Source organism: Panthera tigris, chromosome A2 (genome assembly GCF_018350195.1).
Source record: "Panthera tigris isolate Pti1 chromosome A2, P.tigris_Pti1_mat1.1, whole genome shotgun sequence".
Lineage (NCBI taxonomy): Eukaryota > Metazoa > Chordata > Mammalia > Carnivora > Felidae > Panthera > Panthera tigris.
The window spans coordinates 115,677,444-115,703,773 of record NC_056661.1 but is presented as its reverse complement, the minus strand read 5'-3'; the positions used below and the strand labels follow the sequence as shown (position 1 = coordinate 115,703,773).

Sequence of the window (26,330 nt, the reverse complement as noted above, 5' to 3'; positions counted from 1 at the left end):
CCAACTTTCTTTCGTTTCCATTTTTAAAAAAATTTTGTTTGTTTATTTTTTGAGAGAGGGGGAGAGAGAAACCCCAAGCAGGCTCCACACTTTCAGTGCGGAGCCCAATGTGGGGCTCAAACTCCAGAACTGTGAGATCATGACCTGAACCAAAACCAAGAGTCAGACGCTCAGCTGACTGAGCCACCCAGATGCCCCTCTTTTGGTTTCCATTTACATGCAATATCGTTTTCCAACCCTTTACTGTCAGTTTATGTGTCTTTACATTTTAAGTGAGTCTCTTATAAGCAGTATATAGATGGATCTGGATTTTTTTTTTAATCCATTCAGCCACTCTTTGCATTTTTATTGGCATATTAGTCCACTTACATTTAAGGGAAGCACTCTAAAAGGATGTTACTTTAGGAAAATATGTTCCTTTTTTTATTACAATTATACTATTTATAAAATGGTAACAAGGAGAGTATGCTATGCCCTACATTTTTGAATATTGGTATCAGAAGTGGGAAAATGACATTCCCCTCCGGCTCCTGCTAATTTTCTGCTTAGGAAAAAAAAAAAAAAAAGCAAATTAGGGACTTCAGCAGAGGAGCTGGGCTTCAACTTTGAAATCTTGAAGAAAACCCCATAGTTTTTCATTGTTTAGCTTGTAGTAAATACATTTTATCCAGTGTAACTCATTATTTTTACTTTGTTTATTGAACACTCAATAATTTTGTCAAGTGTCTACTGTGTGCCATGTACCATTCAGCGTGCTTGGGATGCTGTAGTGAACAATATGCCAACATTTCTTCTCTACATTCCAGTGAGGAGAGACACAAACATACAATTTAGTAAAATCTATAGTGGGTTGATGGGGATTGGTGGATTGGAGAAAAATTCAGCAGGAAATGGGGGGAATTGGGCATGCTAGGAATGGGAGCTATGATTTGGAAAAGTAGCCAGAGAAGGCATTGTGGGGAAGTTGACATCAAAGCATAGATTTGAAGGAGGATAGATTCGAGTATAGGGGTATCCTGGGCAAGCATGTTCTGGGCAGAGGTCAGTGTGGCTGGAACTAAGTAAGCTGGGCAGGAGAAGGAGAGTCAGAGGGGGTAAAAGGAGCAGATGGCAGGTCCTGCAGGGACTTACAGGCTGCTAGAAGGACTAGTTCTCATGCAGAGTAAGATGGGAAGCTGCCAGAAGACTTGGAGCAAAGAAGTGACATGATGGGACTTAAGTTTTTAGAAGGATCATTCTGGCTGCTGGATGGAGAAGAGACTGATAGGCAGAGGCAGGGAGTCCCATCGAGAGGTTATTGCAGTAATCCTCATGAGAGATGTTTCGGTTTGTACATTATCCTAGGTATGTTTTCCTGTGTAGTTTTATCACCCTTTTCTTCTCTTTACCCTTTTTCTTTGAAAACAGAAAATGCATCTCCAAATAAAGAGAAAACTCACCTTTAAGTATAGGTGATTTATCTTTGCTTTTCTAACATAGCAAAAGAATTATAGGAAATAAAAATACATTCTCTAATTGAACAAAATTAGGTTTAAAAAAGTAATGTGTAAATAATACCATAAAAGTCCTATATCAAGCATTTAGTGGGTGGATTTTGTATAGACATTGAGAATGTTGGGGCAGCTGCTGTCTTCAAAACTCATTCACTAAGGTCTGGTGCTTAATGGGTACCTTGGCCAGTATCCACTTCCTTCTGGTACTTTCTAGGATCCTAAGACTCGGCAGGAATCTCCCTTTGGTCAGAGAACTTTAAGCTCTGTCTGGTGATACTGGGTGGAAGGGACAGCCTCTTCTTTCTCTGATAGTCATAGTTTTTATTTTCCTTTCCCTATGGCTTTTTTTTCTTTGCTAGAGAAACATTTTCCTTTTCTACTCCAATACTTGGGACATACCAGAGAAATACTTGCTGTTTACCTGGAAATAAAATTTATTTGCGCGTTGTGCATTTTCATTTGCTAAGTCTGGTAAATAAGGGGGAAGAAGGGCAGGTGGGCTGGGAGTGTTGGGGGGCTTCTGTTTCTCAGTCATCAGACCTCTTCCATTGGTTAGCCCTGTTTTGCAGTTTTGTTATTTCTATTTTATGAACCACCTTTGGCAATGCTTATAATCACATTTCCCAGTATGGGTTTTCCAAACCCTCTTCATGATTCAGGTGTGGAAGATAGTGCCGACAGGAAGCATAAGGAGAGGGCTCAGTGAGTAGAGATGGGAGAAAATATTGTGAAGAGAAAGAAGTTATTGTCAGCAGTTGTAAGCGGGATTATAGGGAGGCACCCACTGTGTGCCAGACACTTGATGGCACCGACATAAAGTGTGCATTTGCTCTGCACAGCTCTCTTCTTTTACAATTAAGGATCTAAGGCTCAGGAAGGAAAAGTAACTTGTTTCCAGTCCCATAGCTCAATTTGGATGCTGGATCTGGGATTCATCCCAGGATTTCCTGGCTCCAGAGCTCCTGTTCTTTCTTCTAAAATTGTGTGTCAGTGACTGTGAGGCAAAGAAACTGGCAGAGGTAAAAGTCGCTGCAGTTCTAGCACAGGACGAAAGGTCAAGCATGAATTCAGGTTTCCAGTGGACCAGGTGCACGCCTTTGCAAGCCCGGTGCCTAGCTAGCCCTGTCCACCGGGAGGTGCTGTACGCAGGGGTGAGATCACTTCAGGAGCGTCATTAGAAACCCATTCATTGTAGAGGTGATGGGGAAGGGATGGCCTGGGGCCGAGGATGGAGGTGACACCAGGAACATTGTAAAAGAACACATTTGACATCTAGAAATGGAAGATGTGCCTTACAGCAGTCACCTCTTCCTTGTTCTGTTATTAGAAGGAAAGGTAAGCTGCAGGGGAGGAGAGGGATGGCAAGGGTAGACCCTCCCAATCACGGGATAGAGATCATGTAAAGCTAATATTCTTCTTTCTTCAAACTGGAGTCATAAATTCTTATCCACATCATCTACCTGTCTTTGGACTTGTGCAACATCATTGGATTGATAAGGTGCTCTTTGCCATACATGTGGCCTTGGGAGTGGTAATTAGTAATGCTTAAGTGCTGTACGTTCTTGAGGGCTTATTTGCAGTCAGTCATTTTTATTTCAGGTAATTTAGATAAGTTGTCACCAGTGTAAAAGTTATTTTAGCCCTCAGAATTCATAGTATTAGCTTTATTGTCTGTGAGATATGTGTACATCTCAAAAACAAACTTCATCTATCCTTGAAAACACAAGCGCCTGTATATGTAACCTTATCTAGCATTGTTGGGCATGAAGGTATTCCATTGGACTTAACATTCCAGACACCTGGAGCTGACCCCTTTGAATGAGAGCTCTATTTATCTTAAAACATTCTTTTTTTAAAAAAAAATTTTTTTGTTTTAATTTATTTTGAGAGACAGAGTGAGTGGGGAAGGGACAGAGAGAGAGTGAGGGAGGGAGAATCCCAAGCAGGGGATGGATGTGGGGCTCAAACCCATGAACAATAAGATCATGACCTGAGCTGAAATCAAGAGTCGGATGCTCAACCCACTGAGTCACCCAGGCGCTCCTATCTTAAAACATTCTTAATTGAAAATCATGCTAAGATATATCAGGAGCTGCTGCTGCTCCTCCTCCTCCTCCTCCTCCTCCTCCTCCTCCTCCTCTTCTTCTGCTTCTTCTTCTTCTTCTTCTTCTTCTTCTTCTTCTTGTCTTTCTTTTTAAAGTTTGTTTATTTATTTTGAGAGAGAGAGAAGAGAAGGGCAGAGAGGGAGAAACAGAATCCCAAGCAGGCTCCACACTATCAGTGCAGAGCCTGACATGGGGCCTGAACTCATGAACTGTGAGATCATGACCTGAGCTGAGATCACGAGTCAGATGCTGGACTGACTGAGCCACCCAGTGTCCCTTCTTCTTCTTTTTTTTTAAATGGAGATTACCACATTTATTGATCTTTTCATAATGATTTGTATTCATGTTTTTATTTTTTTAACAGTTTTTTAAAAAATAAGAGAGAAAGAGCATGTGAGCGGGGGGGGGGGGGGCAGAGAGAGAGAGAGAGAGAATGAATCCCAAGCAGGCTCCACACTGTCAGTGCAGAGCCTGACATGGGGCCTGAACTCATGAACTGTGAGATCATGACCTGAGCTGAGATCACGAGTCAGATGCTGAACTGACTGAGCCACCCAGTGTCCCTTCTTCTTCTTCTTTTTTTTAAATGGAGATTACCACATTTATTGATCTTTTCATAATGATTTGTATTCATGTTTTTATTTTTTTTAAAGTTTTTTAAAAAATGAGAGAGAAAGAGCATGTGAGCAGGGGTGGGGCAGAGAGAGAGAGAGAGAGAGAGAGAGAGAGAGAGAGAGAGAGAATATGAATCCCAAGCAGGCTCCACAGTCAGTGCAGAGCTGGATGTGGGGCTTGATTCCACAAACTGTGAGATCACGACCTGAGCCAAAACCAAGAGTCAGACACTTAACTGAGTGAGCCAGCCAGGTACCCCAGGACTCATGTTTTACTCTTGAGATACATAATTATTAAAAACATAAAAATATTTTAAATTAAAAAACATTTTAAAAATGTTTTAAAGATTTTATTTTTAAGTAGTCTCTACTGTGAGGCTTGAACTTACAATGTGAGGCTTGAACTTACAGCCCTGAGATCAAAAGTCACATGCTGTACTGACCGATCAGGTGCCCCAGATCTATCATTATTTTGTAATAAACTCTCATTTTTCTGCCTTGTCTTCCCTTGTCAGTGGCCATCTGTTACCACGTTAAGCCTTAAGTATAACCACAACAATCCACCCCTCTCTGCACCTGATTTATTGCTTCTTATCTCCTAGGGTCTTGGGGAAGTTTATTCCTGGTAAATAACTTCTGGAACTTGGTATGTCACTTCTGCTGCTGGCCTCAGTTTCCTCAGCTGTTGGTGAAGTCACAGGCCTAGATGATCTTTGCGGGTTTCCTCCTGGGTAAATGTTAGAAGTGAGTGGACTACAGAGTGTGTCAGCCCTTCTCCCTGAGTTCAGGCCTTGGTTTCAGCTGATTTCTAGAGCAGATACCATTCTCATTCTGTGTTGTGTTGTAAAGCAAATTCTGGTAGAACAGATTAAAATTCCGCATGAATGTGTGATAATTAGAAGTTTGGCTCTTCATTAAGAATTCCAACTTACAGGGGTGCCTGGCTGGCTCAGTTGGCAGAGCATGCGACTCTTGATCTCAGGGTCATGAGTTCAAGCCCCACGTATGGCGTGGAGTCTACTTTAAAAGAAAAGAATTCCAACTTATAAATTATAGATCTTGCAAGCACTAGTATGGCAATGACAAACCTTCATAATAATTTAAAATATTTCAAAATCACACTCAATCTTATTATATCTAAATACTTCCAAGTACCAAAGTTTTATATACACAAAATTTTAATTTTTTTTTAACATTTATTTATTATTGAGAGATAGACATGGAGCTTGAGCAGGGGAGGAGTAGAGAGAGGGGAAGAGACAGAATCTGGAGCAAGCTCCAGGCTCTGGGTTGTCAGCACAGAGCCCGATGCGGGGCTCGAACTCACAAACTGCTAGATTATAACCTGAGCCAAAGTCAGCGGCCTAACTAACTAAGCTACCCAGGCTCCCCTACACACACAAAATGTTAAATGCTATGCTTTATTATGGCCCACGTTTGACCTCTCTAAAGTTACTACAGTAGCTCTCATGAGTACTGTTTCTTTCCTTTTCTTTCTTTCTTTTTTTTTTTTTAAGTTTGTTTATTTTGGGAGAGGGAATCTCAAGTAGGTTCCATGCTCAGCATGGAGCCCGACACAGGGCTCGATCTGATGACCATGAGATCATGACCTGAGCTGATATCAAGAGAGGGATCCACTGAGCCACCCAGGCACCCCTCATGAGTTTCAAAGTGGCATCAACTGTTACCTTATTTAAAAGTTCTTTGAGTTCAGAGTTTTGAGGGCCCATATCTGTCTTTTTTTTTTTTAATTTTTTTTAATGTTTATTTTTGAGAGAAATAGAGTGTAAGCGGGGAAGGGGCACACACATACACACACACACACACACACACACACACACACACACACACACACAAACACAATCTGAAGAGGCTCCAGGCTCTGAGCTGTCAGCACAGAGCCTGACACAGGGCTGAAACTCATGAACTGCAAGATCACGACCTGAGCTGAAGTCGGATGCTTAACCGACTGAGCCACCCAGGTGCCCCATCAAGGGCCCATGTCTTTCTTAAAGCAGCTATGCAATGAAGTTGGAACTGGTCTTTCCAACAAGATAAATTTCCCTGTGGTCAGTAGATAGTTTGGAAATCCTTTTGTCTTAGTGCTTGTCTCTGTGCAGGCATCATTTTTATTTTAAACTTTATTTATTTATTTTGAGAGAGAGAGAACCAGCAGGGGAGGGGCAGAGAGAGAAGGACACAGCAAATCTCAAGCAGGTTCTGTGCTGTCAGCACAAAGCCCGATGTGGGGCTCAAAATCATAAACTGTGAGATTGTGACCTGAGCCGAAATCAAGAGTCAGATTCTCAACTGACTGAGCTGCCCAGCCTCCCCCGGGCATCATTATTTTAAATAGAGTTTGTGCCTAACAATTTAAAGACTTAGGACCACACATACTTAGAGAACAGGAGTATCCTGACCTTAGTCCTTTCCTTTATTCTCTTTTTTTCTTTGTTTCTCCTTCGCAGTTAGCCTTTAAGTAGTCAAACCAGGGGAGGGCATCCTGAGGTCTGGGGGTGGGAGCAGCCAGGAGCATCTCTTCATGCTTTTCTCTTGGTGTTGGTGGGAGGGGTATTTTTGGCCACTCATGGAGTGGTAAACTACAGGCTCATTTTTAAAATGAAAAAAAAAAAAAACAAACCAAACTGTGGAAACATACATACAGAAGTATAAAGAGTGGTGTAACAGGCAGTCATATATCATCTTCTCCCACTCCTGGCTTAAAAGAGATCTTTTGCTTTAAACCAAGACATAGGAGCCGTCTTTTTCTCCTTCGATGCCCCAGATTTCATTAATAAAATAGGACTAGTGTTCCCAAGGTATGTGTGTGAAATGAGAGAATACAAACAAAGCATGGCATGTGCCAAGTCATCTTTGCATGTTGCTGTTAGTGTGAACACCTCCATAACCAGTGCAAAAATTATTACTTGTCCCACGTAGAGCTTGGGTATTCAAGCCAGGAAGGTCAGAGCTGTCAGAGGTAAATGTGTGACTTAGTCTTTGATAATAGAGCAGGGAGATGCTGAGTTTCAGAAGAGAAATAAAGTCAAGTCCTTGGAGTTTCTAATGTGTAGCATTTCTGATCTTCACATCTTGGAGGAAACAGGCAGCCGTGTAGCCTCCATTGGGAACCCTGCCATGGAAAGACTAACTACCTTCAGTGAAAGCGGGGGAGGCTCTGGTCTGTGCCTGTGGCAACAGCCTGGCTTCTCCCAAAATGAGTGTGGACCAGACATGTAGCTGTGCCATGAAGTCTGGAAAGCAGTAAGCTGTTCTTCACGTTTTGTTCCAGGAGGTGCTTGTTAAGTTCTTGAATAAAGATGTACGAAGCCCTTGAACAACATCAGTAAGACGTTAATAGCTTTGTCTTGGTGAGCTTTCAAGGACCCACCAAGTCTACTATTCTTGAAAGATGTCTTTTCTGAGACCAACCCTGCTCCCCCCGATCCCCGCCTGGCCACACCCATCTCTGTGCTCTTTGAAAGTCAGTCAACTTGTTATTTTTTTCAAATTATTCTGTCTCCTGGTTTTGATCATAGTTCTTAGAACTGGGGGCTCCTGGAAGCTTGCTTGACCTTCTGTTATTTTTATCCACAGTATAATCATAGCTAACTAATAACCCCTCATGGGGGAGATGAGGGTTTTCTGGGGATTCTTTCACATATTTGATCCTGGGAGTGGTTTGTGTGTTTTGTTTTTTGTTTTTTGTTTTTCTTTTTTTTACAGAAACCATCCTGTCCTATGAGCTTTACTTTGACAGGTTATTTCAGATCTTTGTGGAACTAGGTACGATTTAAGTCCTGAGGAGAGATGTTCAAGTACTATTCTCTTCTACAATTGGTAGACATTGTCCTATTTCATCAAATCCCAGATGTCATCTGTTGTAAGATGCACCACTATTTTGCATACCACTAAGAAAGAACACTGCAAGTTAAGCCATGTCACCTGTCAATTTTAAAACATCCTGATTTCAGATATGTGAAGATGTGGAAAAAAAATGTGTGTTTTAAAATTGATGAGACGTGGTATTCAAAATTGGATCGCCTGGAACAAATCAGGGTTCGAGTTCAGATGAGCAAATGTTTATCCCACCTGAGCTCTTCATGTGGGGTCTGACACATGGACTGTACCCATTACTCCTTTTTAAAAAAATGTTTTTAATGTTTGTTTATTTTTTGAGAGAGAGAGAGAGAGAGAGAGAGAAAGAGAAACTGTGAGCAGGGAAGGGGCAGAGAGAGAAGGAGACAGAATCTGAAGCAGGCTCCAGGCGAGCTGTCAGCACAGAGCCTGAGGCGGGGCTTGAACTCACGGACCGCGAGATCAGGATGTGAGCTGAAGTCGAACGCTCAACCGACTGAGCCGCCCAGGCATCCTAAACCTCCTTCTTGATCTGACTCCTCCTGAGATGCTGGTTGGTGAGGCTTAAGTCCAGTTATCTCAGCCAGAAATCTGAGTACCAGACGTGGCTCCTTCCTCACCTTCTCTCCTACACCTAGTCCCTCACTAGTTGGTTCTACCTCTTCAGTATCTCTCCTACCTGTTACTATTGCCCTAGCCTCACAACCACTTCCTGGTGCTGGCCTCTACCATCTGTTTGGTGGATGTCCACCAGGTCTCCTGGTGGATGTCCTCCCCTCTGTCACCCCTCCCAGTAGATTCTCCACAGGCCATGGGTTGGATCGTGTCCCTTCCTGGCTCATGCCCTGCTGTGCTGTCCACTGTCCTAGGATGGCGTCCATACCCTCCTCTGGTTGACATGGCCCAGCTTTTGCGTTTCAGTGTCCTCTCCCACCATTCTCTCCTCACACTCTCAGGCCAGTCCCTGGAACTTATTTCAATTCCTGGGATTAAGCCCCAAGCTCTTTTCACCTCAGGCCATGTCTGACAGCTCCTTCACTCCTGTCCCCACAGAGGCACAGAAGGACACATGTAGACTCCCCTCCTCTGCTTCTGGCCAGTTCCTCAGAATAGCCCCCACTGCCTTCAGGAGCCATGTCACCCAGGGATTCCCCTATTGGGGCACAAACCAGTGTTACTCTATGGGGTAACATATGTTGTACCTGCCTGATCCCGTGTCTGTGTTCCTCCCAGCACACCCTCCAGCTCACCTCTGGCCCTGCACAGTGTCTGCTGCATGCTAAACAGCATTTGGTTGAGAGAATAATTGGTTCATGTTCACTTTACATCTGAAGAGCCTCAATCGCTGAAGTTAATTAGTTTGCCTGGACTTGGCATTTAAGCCCAGGTCCACATAACACATGATTTTTCAGGTCTAGCTGCTGAAGCACGGAGCTCTGAAGGAGAAAAATGTCCAAAGGGCTCCTGCATGAACTCAGCTCTGTGCACCAGCTTTACTTGGTTTATCATCTTGTAGACCTGGAGCATCTCAGAAGCGGTGGCAGTGACTGAATTGGTCTGTGTGGAAGCTGAATGTCTGTAATTGCTCAGGAGTTTTGTCCTCTCTCCCTGGGTTGTATGCAAGCGAGATGAGGTGTCACACAGACTACAATGTGAACAGAGGTGGAGCCACTGCAGTGTGGGGGTCACGTGGTCATGTTGGTAATCATGTGCGGTGAGCCTTGTGCCTTGACTTTCAGTTTTTTCGGGCAATTGACAATCCCGAAGTCACCACCAAGTGAGAGAAAGAGCGAGGCTTTTCTCATTGTATTAAAGTGGAGGCCCCAGGGTGCAGTAGTTTAGGTTTCTGAGGCTTCCTGACCCCAGCTCTGGGTTCAGTATCTCTGGTGTGCAGGAAGTTTCTTTTATGGTTGAAATAGAGACTCTTGGTTGGCGGTGAGGAGCCAGGCTATGGGTGGCTGAGAGGGCCTGCTGCTAGGCTCTGAGGAGCATAAAGGCTGCTTGTGTGTTAACAAGCATGTATTTAGTACTTCCTGTATGGAAGGCCCAGCGGAGGTCTTGGAGGGAGAGGGAAGACAGAAGGGCACAGGGTTGTGGGGATGGACACACTCGGGTGCATTCTCATCCTGTCCCTTATTAGCTGTGTGCCTTCGGGTCATTGGCTTATGAGGCCTCCGCGCTTCTTGTCACCCTGTGAAATACAGGTGACAAGAACTTCACAAGCCTCTTAGCGTGCCTCTGGTGGCAGAGAACCTCACATAGGATATCATTGTGAGGTAGGATGAGCCACCCTTAACCCAAGTTAATGGTGGATGGTTAATCCAGTGGCCCCCTGGGGCCCCAATCCCCATGCACTGCGTATCTCAGCAGCCTTACCTCTCCTCTTGGTCCCCAAATGACCGCATTGTAGACCACAAGGTCCAGAGGCAGAAAAGCAGTCTCTTTCTTGTACTACTTTTTAAGAGGGAGGAAAAGGCCTCGTGGGATCCCCCAGCAGGTTTTCCTCAGGTCTCAATGGCCAGAATTGCTACATTGGCCTATCCTACCCGACTCCCTGCTAAAAACAATGGGGTTACCAGGATTGGCCGAGAGACTCGTCTGTGGGGCTAGGCCTGCCCATTCCATCCACTAGCACCAGGCTTTCAAGGCTGAACAAACTTGGGGTGAGCAGCTGGTGGTGAACCATTCTCAGGGCCAGAGTGCCTAGTGCGGCACCTGGAGGGGCAGCACAGACACAGGTGAGATGCCACTTTGTGCCCTTTCCCTCCAGGAGTGCACAGACTTGAAAGGGGGAGACGGGTTACCCTGGAGGGCTAAATGGGCAGATGGAAACAGCACTGGCTCCTGCATTTCAGGATTCTAGGGGAGGTTTACCACAATTCAACTCGCGTCACACCTTGGGGGGCGTGGGGGTGTCTGGCTGCGTCTGTATACTGGAGGACACTGGTTGTCCACAGAGAAGCCAGATGTGCTTGGTGAAGTGTCAGAAGAACAAAACTAAGCTTCCAAGCACAGTGCATGGACCTCGTCTGAGCAGCCTTTGTAGTTTTCCACCAAGTCCCGTCTGTGACCCCGTACCTCTTTCACTGTGGCCGCAGCCAATGAATCAAAACTTTTTGAAAGAAAATACCTAAACTGCTAATGATTTAATCATCAGCATACATCTGTGTTTCTGTGCGTTAGTAATTCTCACTTCATACTCTCCCAATAGTAGGCCAGCCACCATCTTCTGGCTTTTTTCAATGTCTCAATCTCTGTTCCCGGGGAGATGTTGAAAAGCAGCTCCAGCCGTGTTTCTCCAGAGCGCTTGTGCACCCTCTGCCTCTCACTGTCAGTTTTCAGAGCAGTGTAGCAGAAAGAGCACTGGTCTGGGAGTCTGCAGCTGTGTGTCCTTTTGATGGAGTCCCAATAGTTTATTTTTGCTTTTATTTCCCTTGCCTCAGGAGACATATTTAGAAGAATGTTGCTATGACTGAGGTCAAAGACCTCACTGCTTGTGTTCTCTTCTAGCATTTTTATGGTGTCAGGTCTCACATTTAGTTCTTTCATCTACTTTGAATTTATTTTTGTGTACGGTGTAACAAAGTGGTCCAGTTTCAGTCTCTTGCATGTGGCTGTCCAGTTTTCCTAGAACCATCTGTTGAAGAGACTGTCCTTTTCGCATTGGATATTTTCCCCTGCTTCATCAAAGATTAATTGACCATATAATTGTGGGTTTATTACTGGATTTTCCTTTAAAAAAATTTTTTTAATGTTTGTTTATTTTTGAGAGAGAGAGACAGAGAGAGATACAGAGTGCAAGTGGGGGAGGGGCAGAGAGAGAGAGGGAGGCACAGAATCTGAAGCAGGCTCCAGGCTTTGAGCTGTCGGCACAGAGCCCGATGTGAGGCTCAAACCCACAAACCTTGAGATCATGACCTGAACTGAAGTCAGATGCTTAATAGACTGAGACACCCAGGCACCCCTCTGCATTTTCTATTCTGTTCCACTGATCTATGCATCTGTTTCTATGCCAGCACCATACTGTTTTGATGATTACAGCTTTGTAACATAACTTGAAGTCTGTATTGTGATGCCTCCGGCTTTGCTCTTGTTTTTCAAGATTGCTTTATCTATTTGGGGTCTTTTGTGGTTCCATATAAATTTTAGGATTTTTTGGTGATTGTCCTCTTGCAATAGAATTAAAATTTATATATATAAAAAAGAGGCCACGTGTCCTGGTTTTGTCCATGTTGCTAAAGTGCCATGTGATTCAAGTGAGTCTGTAACCTCTGAGGGGTGACATGTTTCCATCTCAGGCCCATGCAGACACTGCCAATCAATCATGGCTTTCTTCTCCTCACTGCCACGGGCCTACACTCGGTCTCAGAATCCTTTTCCCTACAGGTAAGCTGCGATTGCTGATGGGGCCATCTCAGAGGATACTTGAGATGCAACTGGTTTTCCGTCCCAGAACTAGTAATCCCTGGGGCCCTTATAGTTTTATAATTTCTCTGTAGCAGACTGGATAAAAGCTGATGTTTCCTATGCTGTCATGCTCTATCTACTTTTTGGAGAGCCTTATGAAAATTCTTATAGGACCTGTTATTACCAATGGCTATTACAGAGGGGGGATTGTGCCCGTAGTGACTGCTTTGGTCTTGGTCAGTGAGAAATCACCAGCATCTAGCCCAGTGCCTGGAACATAAGAGGATTCAGCTATTTGTGGGATTGAATGAATGAGTATGGAGGTGGTGGTCTGTGTGAGAAAGTATGCCTTTCTCTCGTCTCTGTAAGAGGGATCCTGGAGACTGGATTTATGCTTTGGAAAAGAAAGCTGCTTCCTTCCTTCTTACGGATATTATTAGAATTGTAAAAGTCTCTGGATTTCTTCTCTGTGAATTTGCATTTTGGCTTTCAAAGCCTTAGAAGTAGAATTCAAAGTAAAGCTTCAGCCTAGGAGTTGAGGCAGCTTTATTGGGGCTGGGCCTGGGGAATTTTTAGGCGCTTTAGGAGAGGAGCCTCTTTTTCCGCTGGCTGCCCTGGTCCCCAGCAGCAGCCCCAGCTCTGAGTTTCACTTCCCTGCCGGCTTCCCTGCCTGCTACTTCTTAGAGGCTCCTGCCTGGTCTTGTCTCTCAGTCAGCTCCCATTCTGTATCTGTGTAGCTATTTCTTAATTGCTTTGAGGGTCCACCTCCTGACTGACGGCTCACCGCATGAAGCACCCTGAAAATTGTCTGTATGTGTTTGACCCTCCTGGGAAGGGTTCTTGATTGGGCTTTCCCGCCAACAGTGGAAGAAAAGAAACATTTGCAGACGGGAGCAGTGTGGTCACTGTATGTAAGCCCTCATTAAATATAAGCTTCATAGCCAGTTCTCATTTTACAGATGTGCAAACTGAGGCTCAGAGGAGGTAATAACCCAGTGAATAGGAGATAAAGCTAGAAAGCATCTCCAGAGGGAGTACAGGTGTCTGTGTTGACACAGAGCGGCCTGCTACACAGAAGTAGGATGATCCCTCAGGAGAATGGGGGCAGGGAGGGTCCAGCAAGTACATTGAGTGAGGAAAAGGCACTCTTCTCCCCATTTAGTGTTACTTCCCTTCACTTGCCTCTGGATGTGTTTCTTTGGGTCTAACCCTTGGAAGAGTGATTATATGGTATCTCACATCTCGATGGCCTTCTGTTCTTGCTTTCATATTGTCCCCCAGGAAGAAAAAGGAACCTTGGGCTGTCCTTAAAAGTATGTGTGAAGAGGACAGAGAACATCTGGCTGTTCATTTTCTTACAGGAGAGCTTTTGTCTCCTTCCTCCTATCTATGGACATTGATCTCTGGCCGGACTGGAGAAGAGAAAGTTTTTTTTTTTAATTTCTTTATTGAGGTATAATTGACACATCATATTATATTAGTTTCAACTCTACAATGTAATGATTCAATATTTGTATACATTGCTAAATGATCACTATAATAAGTCTAGTTAACAGCTGTCACCGTATGTAATTACAAATATTTTTTTTTCTTGTGGTGAGAACTTTGAAGATGGACTCTTCTAGCAACTTTCATATATGTAATATAGTGATCCCCCTTACCTGTGGGCAGTATGTTCCAAGACCCCAGTGGATGCCTGAAACTGTGGATAGTACCTAACTCTGTGTATAATACATTTTTCCCTATGTGTATGTACCTATGATAGAGTTTAATTTATAATCCCTTAAATGCTTAATTTATAAAGAATAATAAAATAGAACAGCTATAACAATGTTCTGTAATAAAAGTTATGTGAATGTGGTCTCTTTCTTTCAAAATATCATATCTTATGTACTGTACTCACCCTTCTTATGATGATGATAATCATGAGAGATGGTAAAATGCCTGTGTGATGAGATGAGGTGAGGTAAGGTGTACGATGTAGGTACTGTGATGTAGCCTTAGGCTACTCTTGACCTTCTGATGATTCATCAAAAGGAGGATCATCTTTCAGACGATGGCTGACCACGGGTTGTTGAGACAACACATAAGGGGGGGCCTACTGTACAGTGTTACTAACTAGAGTTCCTATGCTGTACATTACATCCTCATGACTTATTTATAACCGGAAATATATACCTTTTGCCCCCCTTCACCCATTTTATCCATCCCCAACCTCCCACCTCTGGCAACCACCAATCTGTTCTCTGTACCTATGAGTTCTTGTTTTTGTTTATTTTTCTGTATTCCATAGATCATACTGTATTTCTCTTTCTAAGTCTGGCTTATTTCACTTAGCACAGTGTCCTCAAGGTCCATCCATGCTGTCCCAAATGGCAAGATTTCATTCGTTTTTATGGCTGCATAAAATTCCATTGTATGTATGTATCATATTTTCTTCATTCGTTCATTAAAGGGCACTTAGGTTATTTCCACATCTTGGCTGTTGTAAATAATGATGCATTGAATGTGGGAGTGTATATACCTTTTCAATCCAGTGTTTTGTGTCCTTTAGGTACTCAGAAGTGGAATTGCTGGATCATATGGTAGTTTTATTTTAAATTTTGAGACCTCTGCATGTGGTTTTCACAGTGGCTGCACCAATTTACATTCCTACCAACAGTACATGAGGATTCTCTTTTCTCCACATCCTTGGCAACACTTGTTATTTCTTGTCTTTTTGAAAGCAGCCATTCTCAGGTGATATCTCATTTTTTTTTAAAGTTTATTTATTTATTTTGAGAGAGAGTGTGCGTGCATGTGCATGTAGGAGGGGAGAGGTAGAATCCCAGAACCCACATGGGACTCAATCCTGACATAGGGCTCAATCTCTTGAACCGTGAGATCATAATCTGAGCTGAAATTAAGAGTCAGATGCTTAATTGACTGAGCCATCCAGGCGCCCCTCACTGTGGTTTTGATTTGCATTTCCCTGACGATGAGTGATGTTGGCCATTCTTACATCTTTTTGGGAAAAATGTCTATTCAGATCTTCTGCCCATTTTTTAAATTGGATTTTTTTAAACTATTGAGTTGTATGAATTCTTTATGTATTTTGGCTGATAACTCCTTATCAAATATATGATTTGCAAATACTATTTCTCTTTCAGTAGGTTGCCTTTTCATTTTGGTGATGGTTTCTTTTGCTGTGCAGAAGTGAAAACTAAAGTTTGATGTAGTCCCACTTATTTTTACTTTTGTTGTTTTTGCTTTTATTTTTGCTTTTGGTGTCAGATTAAAAAAATCATCAGCAAGCTCAATGTCAAGGAATTTACTACTTACATTTTCTTCTAAGAGTTTTATGGTTTTAGGTGTAATATTCAAGTCTTTAATTCACTTTGAGTTAATTTCTGTGTATGGTGTAAGATAGTGGTCCAGTTTCATTCTTTTGCATGTGACTGTCTAGTTTTTTCTCCGCACCATTTATTGACTGTCCTTCCCCATTGCATATTCTTGGCTCCTTTGTGATAAACTAATTGACCATATGTGCATGGGTTTATTTCTGGGCTCCTTATTCTGTTCCATTGATCTGTGTCTGTTCTTATGTCAGTACCATACTGTTTTGATTCCATTGCTTTGTAATATGGCTTGAAATAAGAGATTATGATGTCTCCAGCTTTGTTCTTTCTCAAGTTTGCTTTGGCTATTTGGGGTCTTTTGTGGTTCCATGCAAATTTTAGAATTGTTTGTTCTATTTCTGTGAAAAATGCCATTGGTATTTTGATTGAGATTGTGTCAGATCTGTAGATTGCTTTGGGTAGTATCTTAACAATGTTAACGTTAATTCTTCTAATGAGCACAAACTATCTTTCCATTTATTTGTATCTTCAGTTTCTTTGATGAGTGTCCTATAGTTTTCAGTGCACAAGTCTTTCACTTTCTTGGTTAAATTTACTCCTAGGTATTTTATTCTTCATGATGTAAGTGTAAATGGTATTGTCTTCTTAATTTCTCTTTTGATTATTTGTTACTAGTGTAAAGAAATGCAACAGATTTCTGTATACTGCTTTTATGTCCTGCAACTTTATTGAATTTGTGTATTTTAATGGTTTTTTGGTGGAGAGCTTAGGGTTTTCTGTATGTAATATCATGTCATATGCAAATAGTCACAGTTTTTCTTATTTGGATGTGTTTTGATTCCTTTTCTTGCCGAATCGCTTTGGCTAGGACTTCCAATACTATGTTGAATAAAAGTGGTGAGAGTGGGCATCCTTGTCTTGTTCTTGATCTTAGAGGAAAGCCTTTCATATTTTCACTGTTGAGTTTGAGGTTAGCTGTGGGCTTGTCCTATATGGCCTTTATTATGTTGAGGTATGTTCCTTCTATACCTACTTTGCTTTGTCAAGAGTTTTTGTCATAAATAGATGTTGAATTTTCTTTTTCCGCATCTATTGAGATGGTCATATGATTTTTATCTTCATTTTGGTGTATCACATTGATTTGCAGATGTTGAACAAGCCTTGAATCCCTGGAGTAAATGACACTTTGTCATGTCGTATTATCCATTTAATACATTGTTGCATGGGCGCCCAGTGGCTTAGTTGGTTAAGTGTCCCACTTTGGCTTAGGTCATGATCTTGCAGTTTGTGAGCTCGAGCCCGGTGTCAGGCTCTGTGCTGACAGCTCAGAGCCTGGAGCCTGCTTCAGATTCCGTCTCCCTCTCTCTCTGCCTCTTCCTCATTCACCCTCTGTCTCTCTCTCTCAAAAATAAATAAACATTAAAAGAATGAAAAAGGAGTGCGTGGGTGGCTCAGTTGAGTGTCCGACTTTGGCTCAAGTCATGATACCACGGTTTGTGAGTTTGAGCCCCGCATCAGGTTCTGTCCTGACAGCTCAGAGCCTGGAGCCTGCTTCAGATTCTGTCTCTCCCTCTCTCTCTGCCCTTCTCTCACTCTCTCTCTCAAAAATGAATAAATGTTAAAAAAATACATTGTTGAATTTGGCTTGCTAATATTTTATGAGGGTTTTGTGTCTGTGTTCATCAGGGATATTTGTCTTAGCTCTCTTGTGGCCTCCTTCTGGTTTTTGTATCAGGGTAATGCTGGCCTCATAAAAGGAGTTTGGAAGCATCCCCTCCTTTTTTATTTTTTGGAAGGATTTTTAAAAACATTTTTTAATGTTTTATTTATTTTTTTTAATGTTTATTTTTGAGAGAGAGAGAGAGACAGACAGACAGACAGACAGACAGAGTGCGAGCAGGGGCAGTGCAGAGAGAGAGAGGGAGACACAGAATCTGAAGAGGCTCCAGGCTCTGAGCTGTCAGCACAGAGCCTGAAGCGGGGCTTGAACTCATGGACCGCGAGATCATGACCTGAGCTGAAGTTGGAGGCTCAACTGACTGAGCCACGCAGGCACCCCGGAAGGATTTTTGAGAAGGATTAACTAATTGTTTTTTGAACATTTGGTGGAGTTCACCATTGAAGCTGTTTTTTCCTGGGCTTTTGTTTTTTGGGAGGTTTTTGATCACTGATTCAATCTCCTTACTAGTAATAGATGTGATCAGGTTTTCTATTTCTTTATGATTCCAGTCCTGCTGGAGATTTATTCCAACCATGCATTTTAGAATTTATGTGATAAATTATTCATCTATCCATCACCTGGTGGGTAGGATAGGCATGGAGGTAGGAGTAGGGTACTCTGGTAGGGTAGGTACAGAGGGTACTCTGTCCTCCGGGAGCTTACAGTTTTTCCAGAGGTCTTTTTTAATAAGAAACATTTTTTGAATAATTGGTGTGTTCACGTGGTTTAAATGTTACAAATCAAAAGAGAAAAGGGAAGGAGTGTCCTCCCGATCTTCCAGCCATCTAGTTCCCCACTCAAGCGGTAATTACTGTGAATACTATCTTCTTTTTCTGAAGACATTCTGTCCATGTTATTCAGTGGCTCTTAATGGGGCTCAGGGGAGGTGGAGCTAATTTAGACAACCTGGGGAAAGTTTTCTAAGGGCACGTTGCCACAGCCACCAGGTGATGGGGTCAGGGAGAATGAGCAGGCAGAGATATTCTGAAAAAGATTCCTGGAGGACTTGGGTATAAACCCCCCTTCCAGCCCTACCTGTGGGTCTAGCTAGACAGGCAAGATCTTTACATGTGGAAGTGGACATACTAATACAAGAGTTTGCTAGAGATGAAGGTCACATTCTGGTACAGCCAGAGGGTGCCCTCGCCCAGAGGGGCAAGAAAGCAGTGGTGGGTCTGCTGTGGCTGGGGGGTTGGGAGGCTTTGTGAACAGTTACCATCTACAACCTTTCTGGACCTCCATGTTCCTCATTTATGAAACTGCTAATCTAGGGTTTTAAATTTTCTTTCCCCTTGAATCCGTGTAGTGGTCTGGAGGAACCCATAAACATCTTTAAATGTGTACATGGAACATGGAGGATTTTAATGTAAATGGATTACACTGAAACCTGATGGTTTCCCCACTTAGTGGGCCCAGGGTATCCCTGTTGCACAGGGATCTATGCTCTGGGGAGGCCATGGCCATGTTCTGGCCCCCAGGAGCTGCTCTGCATCCTGAGCTGCTTGCTGCCTGCTGGTGGTAACTAGGAAAGGAGATGGGGAAAATTCCCTCTGAGCTGGCTTTGCAAAGAGTCCAATGAGGAATCCATTTCCCCCTGATAATTAGCTCCCTCTGTCTACATCAGGTCTTCTGTCCTCACTGAAGATGAGTAGGTCTGTGTGGTGTTGGGTTTCCAAAAGGTGGCAGCACTGTTCTGGGAAACAATCCCCAGATGGGTGGGGAGGGCCTGCCCTTGCAGCCCTGCCTGTGTAGCTCAGTGGAGTATTTGTGAGTCAGCCTGCGTGGGTCTTGTCCATAGTACTAACCTCCCCACTCAGCTGAGTCTCTCAGCTTTAGAGATGGACCCTGGCCAAAGCCCTGGCTTCTGTTCTTAGCTTGTGGTGGGGTCAGCCCGCAGGGGCCACTCTGAGGGCCACTAAGCCTCACAGGTGCGTGGCTGGATGGGCACACGTCCAAGGACTGGACCACCATCAGATGCAAAAGAAAGTTACGGTTCTGCAATGGACTTTGCTCCCTTTTGCTTCTGGTGTTTGGTGTGGGAGTTCTGGAGGGAGGTAGGCATTTTAAGCAATGCAGTCTTGGGCAGTTTAGGCTGATTTTTTTCTCTCCAAATAATTTAACATTGGCTAAGACAGCATCAAGCATTTGGTGGATCTGTTTAAGGCATGTGGTAGTGCAGTGATTTCTGGTGTGCCAGAGTCCCTTCAGACTCTGGGTGGCCTTCCATTGTCCCTCTGCTGTGAGTTCTGGGGTTTGGAAGCTGGAAGTTGCTGCTTCTGATGTGTGTGTTCACATGGGCTTGGTTCAGTACCTGAACTGTAATTGAAGCAGCTGATTTTCAAGAATCTGCTAGAAGATGAAATTGTCTATACTGTCAGAGTAGAGCATCAGAAGGGTCTGGTTCAAACGTATGTTTTGACTGGTGGATACACTGGTTCTCCTCTTCCAAGTCTGTGTCTCTAGAACCTGAACACAATCTTGGGAGGATTTACCTCTACATATCATTCTTTAAACTACACTGCTAACCCTCCATTTCCTCCATCTTCTATGTGTTCTTTCACACAGAGATGCATATATATATATATATATATATATATATATACACACACACACACACACACACACACACACACACACACATTTGAATGTTCATTAAGGCAAAGAGAGAAGCAAAAAAAAAAAAACCCACAAGTTTTATTCATCCATTTATTCCAAAATTATATATGATTCCCTGCTATGTACTAGACACTGTCCTGATAGTAATTGGAGGGCACAGTCCCTACTTGCATGGAGTTTAGGGGGAAGAGGAAGATAATGTACAAATAAACAAATGTGCTAGAAAAGTATTAAGTCTAAATATGCTCTCCAGATAAGTGGTCTCAGGATGTGACAGTGTGACAGAGTTGTTACCGTGCACAGGGTGATCAGGAAATGCCTGCCACTCCTGAGGAGGTGACTAACATCAGCAAGATGTAGGAATTGGGACATGGCATTAAGGCTGTGGGGCAGGCACTCGCCTGTTGTGTTTAAGGCATGGAGAGAAAGCTGGAAGGTGGGATTGGCCATGGGCAGGGGCCGGATCACAGGATGTGATGTAGTCACTGAAGGTTTCTAAGCAAGTGAGTGAGAAAGTGCCTCCAACCCAATTAAATGACTCATATTCCCTTCAAGTGCACACATTGGGGTTTATTTTGGGCACCTCAGTAGAAGAACACCAGAAGGTAGTGGGAGCCAGCTGGAGTTCGTGTGGCATTTAACTCTGTGTTCACTGCATGTCCTCTCCTCTAGACCCCACACTAGCCCCCTCGAGTAGAGCACTGTTCCCATCCATCTATATAAGAAAAGCAAGGTGCGAAGGTAGAGTAATTAGCCAGCTGGAGGGCCAGAGCTTGAATTTGAACCCCACGGGCTGGGCTCCAAGCCCCTGTTTCATTGGCCTTCCTGGAATGGACCCCTGGGCAGCTTTTTGTAGTTGTTGTCAATTTTTTTTATTACTTAATTTAAAAAAAAAACCATGATTTATTTGTTTATTTATTTATTAATTCTGCACCCAGCATAGGGCTCCAAGTCATGACCCCAAGGTCAAGAGTCACACACTCCTCCTACTGAGCCAGCCAGGCCCCATATTACTTACTTAACACGTGTGAAATGTTGTTATAATTTGCATTTCTTTGACACTACTAAGATTGAGCACCTTTTCATGTATCTTTACTTTTTTTGTTATAAAATATATATAACCTAAATTCTATCATTTTAACCATTTAAAAATGTTTATTTTTGAGAGAGGGAGGGAGAGAGAAGGCATGTACGTGCATGCACAAGCAGGGGAGGGGCAGAGAGAGGGAGAGAGCGAGAATCCCAACCAGGCTCTGCATCAGTGCAGAGCCTGATGTAGGCCTTGAACTCAGGAACCGTGAGATCACTACCTGGGCTGAAATCAAGCGTCGGACACTTAACCGACTGAACCACCGAGGTGCCCCTATCATTCGAACCATTTTTAAGTGTACAGTTCAGTGGCATTTCTAAAACTTTTTGTCACTTTCAAATAGAAACTGTGTAGCCATCAAGCAAGAACTCCTCATTCTCCTTCCTCCCAGCCCCTGGTAACCTTGAATCTACTTTCTACCATGATGAATTTGCCTAGTCTAGGTATTTCATATAGGTAGACTCATCCAATATTTGTCCTTTTTTGTCTGGCATATTAGACCTAGCATACCATCTGCAGGGTTGGTTCATGAGTCGGCATGCATCAGAACATTATTCCTTTTCATGGTTGAATAGTGTCCCATTGTGTGTACATACTACATTTTGTCTGTCTATCCGATGATGGAGTTTCTACCCGGGACAGCTTTTCACATGGAGATAGGACCTTACTAACTACTCACTCCTGTTCTGAGGATACTTTCTGAACCCTGGAGAATCTGTGTTTGCCCCATGTCAGGGTGACCCTTACCTGTGTGTGGTTAGAGGTGCTGCTGAATTTTTTAAAGGTAATTAACCTTGAATTATTTAAAAAGCTCAAGATGAACACTGTAACTGTTGCTGTGTCAATATGGACTCTCCTTAGGTTCTTTCCTGTCCACCTCATAGATGTATTGCGTCAGAGGAGAACTCCGCAGGGGTTATTTCATTGTTTACTTCTAAGCCTGAAATCTGTCTCCTGTACATGGATAATTTAGCTTGTCCTGGAAATTCTCCAGAGTAGCCACATAGGAGCCCCAAGTCTGTGCTGGGGGGCCTTGAGCACAGACTGACTTCGGTTTCCTCATCTGTAAAATGGCATGAAACTTCTCCTAAGAGATTCTGTGTCCTTCCCAGACAGGTTAAGAAGCTCCTTTTTATTTCAAATCCAGTTTCTTCCTTGCTGTGGGAAGCCTGATCCTCTCTTCTCTTGAAGGAACTGGTCAGCATTCCCCCCATAATCCCACATTTCCTGTGATGGCTGTGGGCCCTCAGCCGTTGATGAAATGGTGAAACCGACTTTCCAGGGTGGAAAACTGGTGGATTTCAGCCCCTGCACTAGTTGGGTTTCTTTTCTTCGTCCTTGACAACCAGTGATGCTGTTCGGTAGGGAGCCCCCTGCCCTCCCGGGCAGCCTTTCTCTGGATGCCTGGAAGCTCCTGGGTGGCCTTGGGAAGTTTGAGTTGAGTCTTTCTGGATGAACTGCCCCCTCTCTCATGGCCAGGAAAGAAGCAATGCTGGTTGTTACCCGCGTACTCTTGAGCCGCCGGCTGTGTGAGAGAAGATCCATTTGCTGCATCGATCTCCCCTGAGGCAGGAGGCCACTCACGGCCAGTTTCCCTTTTCAGAGCAATAAATCTGGGAAATCCTGTGCTGCAGCAGGTGCTGGAGAGGAAGAATGAAGTCCTGTGCGTCCTAACACAGAAGATAGTGACCACGCAGCAGTGTGTGATCTGGGAGCACATTCAGGTGGAGGAGCAGTGCGGTGGCGTGGTGGGGATCCAAACCAAGGTGGTGCAGGTGCGTGGCCGCCCCGGGGTGGAGGCACCGGGGCTGGAGGTCTCGGTCATCGCGACCCGGGTCAGGGGCCTCTTGGGGTTGTGTCTTCGTTTGTCAGGCCTCTTCTGTAGTGAGCTAATAGAAACCCAACTCAAATTGGCTTAAACAAGAAATAATGTATTGGCTCGTGTAACTGAAACATTCAGGGGAATCTGAGTTCAGTTGCTGCTAGAAGGGAAATTGGACAGACGGTGTATGCTGCCTCCCCTGGGGTAGAGTCCCTGTCAGGTAGGTGCTCTCCTTGTGGTGTGGTGGCTCTTTGCTGCCACCCCAGGGGAGTGTGCTTCAGGGCTGGCTCTCACCATTGTCACTTGTACCCATTTCTGAAGCAGACCCAAGGCCAGGGCAACACAACCCTCGGAATGGTCAGGTGCCTTCCCCAAAAGAAAATGGGTCAAAGGAGCACTGGTCAGGCCAATACACAGATAGCTGCCAGAGCCTTACGGAGCCAGAGGTCTCAAAATGACCACTTTGGGATCGCTTGCCTCAAATTCTTTGTGGACTGAGCTAGGGAAGGTAAAGAGCAGTACATGTGTCTATACACAGAAAAACAGATGCTTCTGGATTAAAATAGAAGCAGTCTTATTACCAGGCTGATCCCTGAGCCAGTACTAGACTTCTGTGGAACAGGAAGCTATCAACCCCAAACTGTTTCTTCCACAGTCTACCATGGTGTCTGATGACCTATTCTCAGAGATTTGTTTCTTGGAGTGACTTTTGACTTTTTCCAGAGGACCTGGGAAAGTTGTATTTGGAAGGAGGTGGAGACAGAGGTTGGGTCTGGAGGTGGACTCTCCTTGGGGCAGGAAGGCTGGATAGCAGCGATGAAGGAGGGGCCTGATGGGAGGCGGCTTTGGCCAGCCCTGCCAGTGTTTCTGCCTGTGGTGACCCCACTACAGGCCTGGCTCCTGCCTGGAAATCAGGAAGCTGGCTGTCCTCCCACCAACTGGGATCAAGTTGCTAAAAGGGGTCTCTGATCTTCAGTGTTGAGGCAATGATCTCCCCAGGCCGTCCTGGGAAGGGGTCATATTTGTAACAGTGTTGGAAGGACAGAGCTCTGCTGCCTGACCACTTGGCATCTCCTGGAAATCCTCCTCTCATGCCTCCAGCACCTCCCCTGGGCTTATTTAACAGCCAGTGTGCCAGCCACAGGGGTCTGGAATGATGCCCCTGGGGAGGTCCTTGCTCTTGGCTAGTTCTCCCAGTCAGGCACTGACATTGTTTGGGATTGTCATCACTGTCCGGGCTGTCACAATGGTTACCATAATCCTCCGTGAGGGAAATGACAAGTTACCTTGCTCATTTATCTGCTTTATTCAGTACTGTTGACCTAGTCTCATTATCCCCCACACTCTGGAATCTCATTCCACAGAAGTTTGGCCATTTACTTCCCAATATGTGCATCACATCATGAGGCCCACAAGGATCACATCCTTACATCTGCTGATTGGCTCCTATTTTCCACTTGGTTCCTCGGGCATTTGCTCAATGTTTTTGTATGCAAGGCCCAAGGCTGGCCACAGTGGGGAGGCAGAGAGAAGCCTGGGGAAGTCTGAGCTCATGGGGGCAGCTTGTGCTCTCACTCACAGGTGTCAGCGAAGGAGGATGGGAGTGTCATCAAGGACACCAACGTGGTGCTGGAGATCCCGGCTCCCACCACCATAGCCTACGGCGTCATCGAGTTGTACGTGAAACTGGATGGCCAGTTTGGTGAGTGCCGCCTCCTGCCCTGGGTGTTAGGGGAAAGAGATGGGAAGTGTGGGGATGACAAGTGTGGATGAACTTTCACCAGCACGGCACAGGGTCTATGCTGTGGGCATGCCATCAAACAGACTGTGGATCGGCCCTGGTGCCATGGTGTCCGTGAGGCAGGTTGTGGATGTCGCTGAGCATTAACTCTCCATCTCTGGAACGGGAAAGGCATTCCCTCACCGAGCTGTGGTCAGGATTACATGCGATGAGGCATGTGAAGTGCCTGGCATAGTGGTTGTTTATTAACAGCCTCAGCTGTTAATAATACTATCAGAATTCCACCTTCCTTCCCCCAACATGAAGCCAAAAATGCTCCACTTGACCTTGCTCTGTTGATCACCAGTGTGTTCAAAGCTGGGAGATCCTGGTCATTGCATCATTTGAAGAAAACAAGGGCTTTAGCGTAGCTCATGTTTGCTGATCTTAGATGCTCACGGCTCCTTCCTCCTGCTCTTCCTGAGAAGAGGTTGTGTCGAACCTAAGAAAACTGACCACTTCTTGGGGACATGAATGAATAAATGTAACATAATAATTGACTTTTTAAGGTATGGTAATGGTATAGTTATGTTTATTAAAAAAAAGAGTCTTCTGTTAGAGATTATACTGAAGTCTTCACAGATGAAATGGTAACATGTCTGTGGATTGCTTCAAAAATAGTCCAGGTGGAATGTAAAGGGTGTATGCGTGGGGTTGGAAGAGGTAAAGAACAATTGTTGGAGCTGGTCACTGGGTATGAGGAGGTTCGTTGTACTACTCTATTCTTGCGCCATTTCACGTTTTCCATAATGAAAAGTTTTAAAAGGTGTGCCTTGATACACCATGCACATATCTCTTGGTGTCCCCTGTTCTTCTCCTGTTTGTTCTCTGAAGTGGCAGGTTAGGGAAGAGGAAGTTGTCCAGGAGGCAGCTTTTTGTGTGCACTTGGCCCACACGAGTTAACTATGGCATTGAGCTACAAGTATAGGCACTTAGAACACTGATGGTCCTTACCTGACAGTCACAAGCTCCTGGGCACGTGAGGAGCCAAAGAAGAGATGCGTGAGGCCCGGAATGCAATGGTGGAGGCTCCATTTTCTTTTCACACATGGAGCAGCCTGCATTTCAGGGAGGTGACACAGAGTGAGGGTGTCAGGTTTTTAGACATCGTTCTGCAGAGACTCCTTAGGAATGCATGAACTAACAGAAATACCAAGAATTGTGACCTACAGGCTTCAGGCCATGGTTCCAGATTTGCGTCCTTGTTTGGCATTTTTATGATTTTATTCTGTCTCTTTGGAAGTCTTCTACTTGAACAAGATTGTCGCTCCTGTTTTTGTTATCAGCATGTTACCACATGCACTTACGTGATTCCAGCCCAAGATATTTAGGCCCAGTTATCCTGTCCAGATGGGTTGGTAGTCGAGGGGTCACATTTATTAGCCTTTGGAAAACTTGGCCTGCACCCAAGGATGCCCATGAGTGCTCTGAGGACCTTTGGTGGCCGAGACCAGGCTGGGGCTACCACTCAAGGCTGTGGGGCCTGT

General features: G+C 44.4%; 1 protein-coding gene across 1 annotated transcript in view; it reads left to right on the top strand.

Moving 5' to 3' along the window:
* The window catches only part of GSDME (gasdermin E), a 64,531-nt gene that overhangs the window by 17,098 nt on the left and 21,103 nt on the right, over positions 1-26,330 (top strand). The window contains exons 4-5 of the mRNA XM_042968423.1: positions 22,845-23,016; positions 24,645-24,765. Of these exons, the coding sequence (XP_042824357.1) occupies positions 22,845-23,016; positions 24,645-24,765 (293 nt within the window). The remainder of the gene's footprint in view (positions 1-22,844; positions 23,017-24,644; positions 24,766-26,330) is intronic.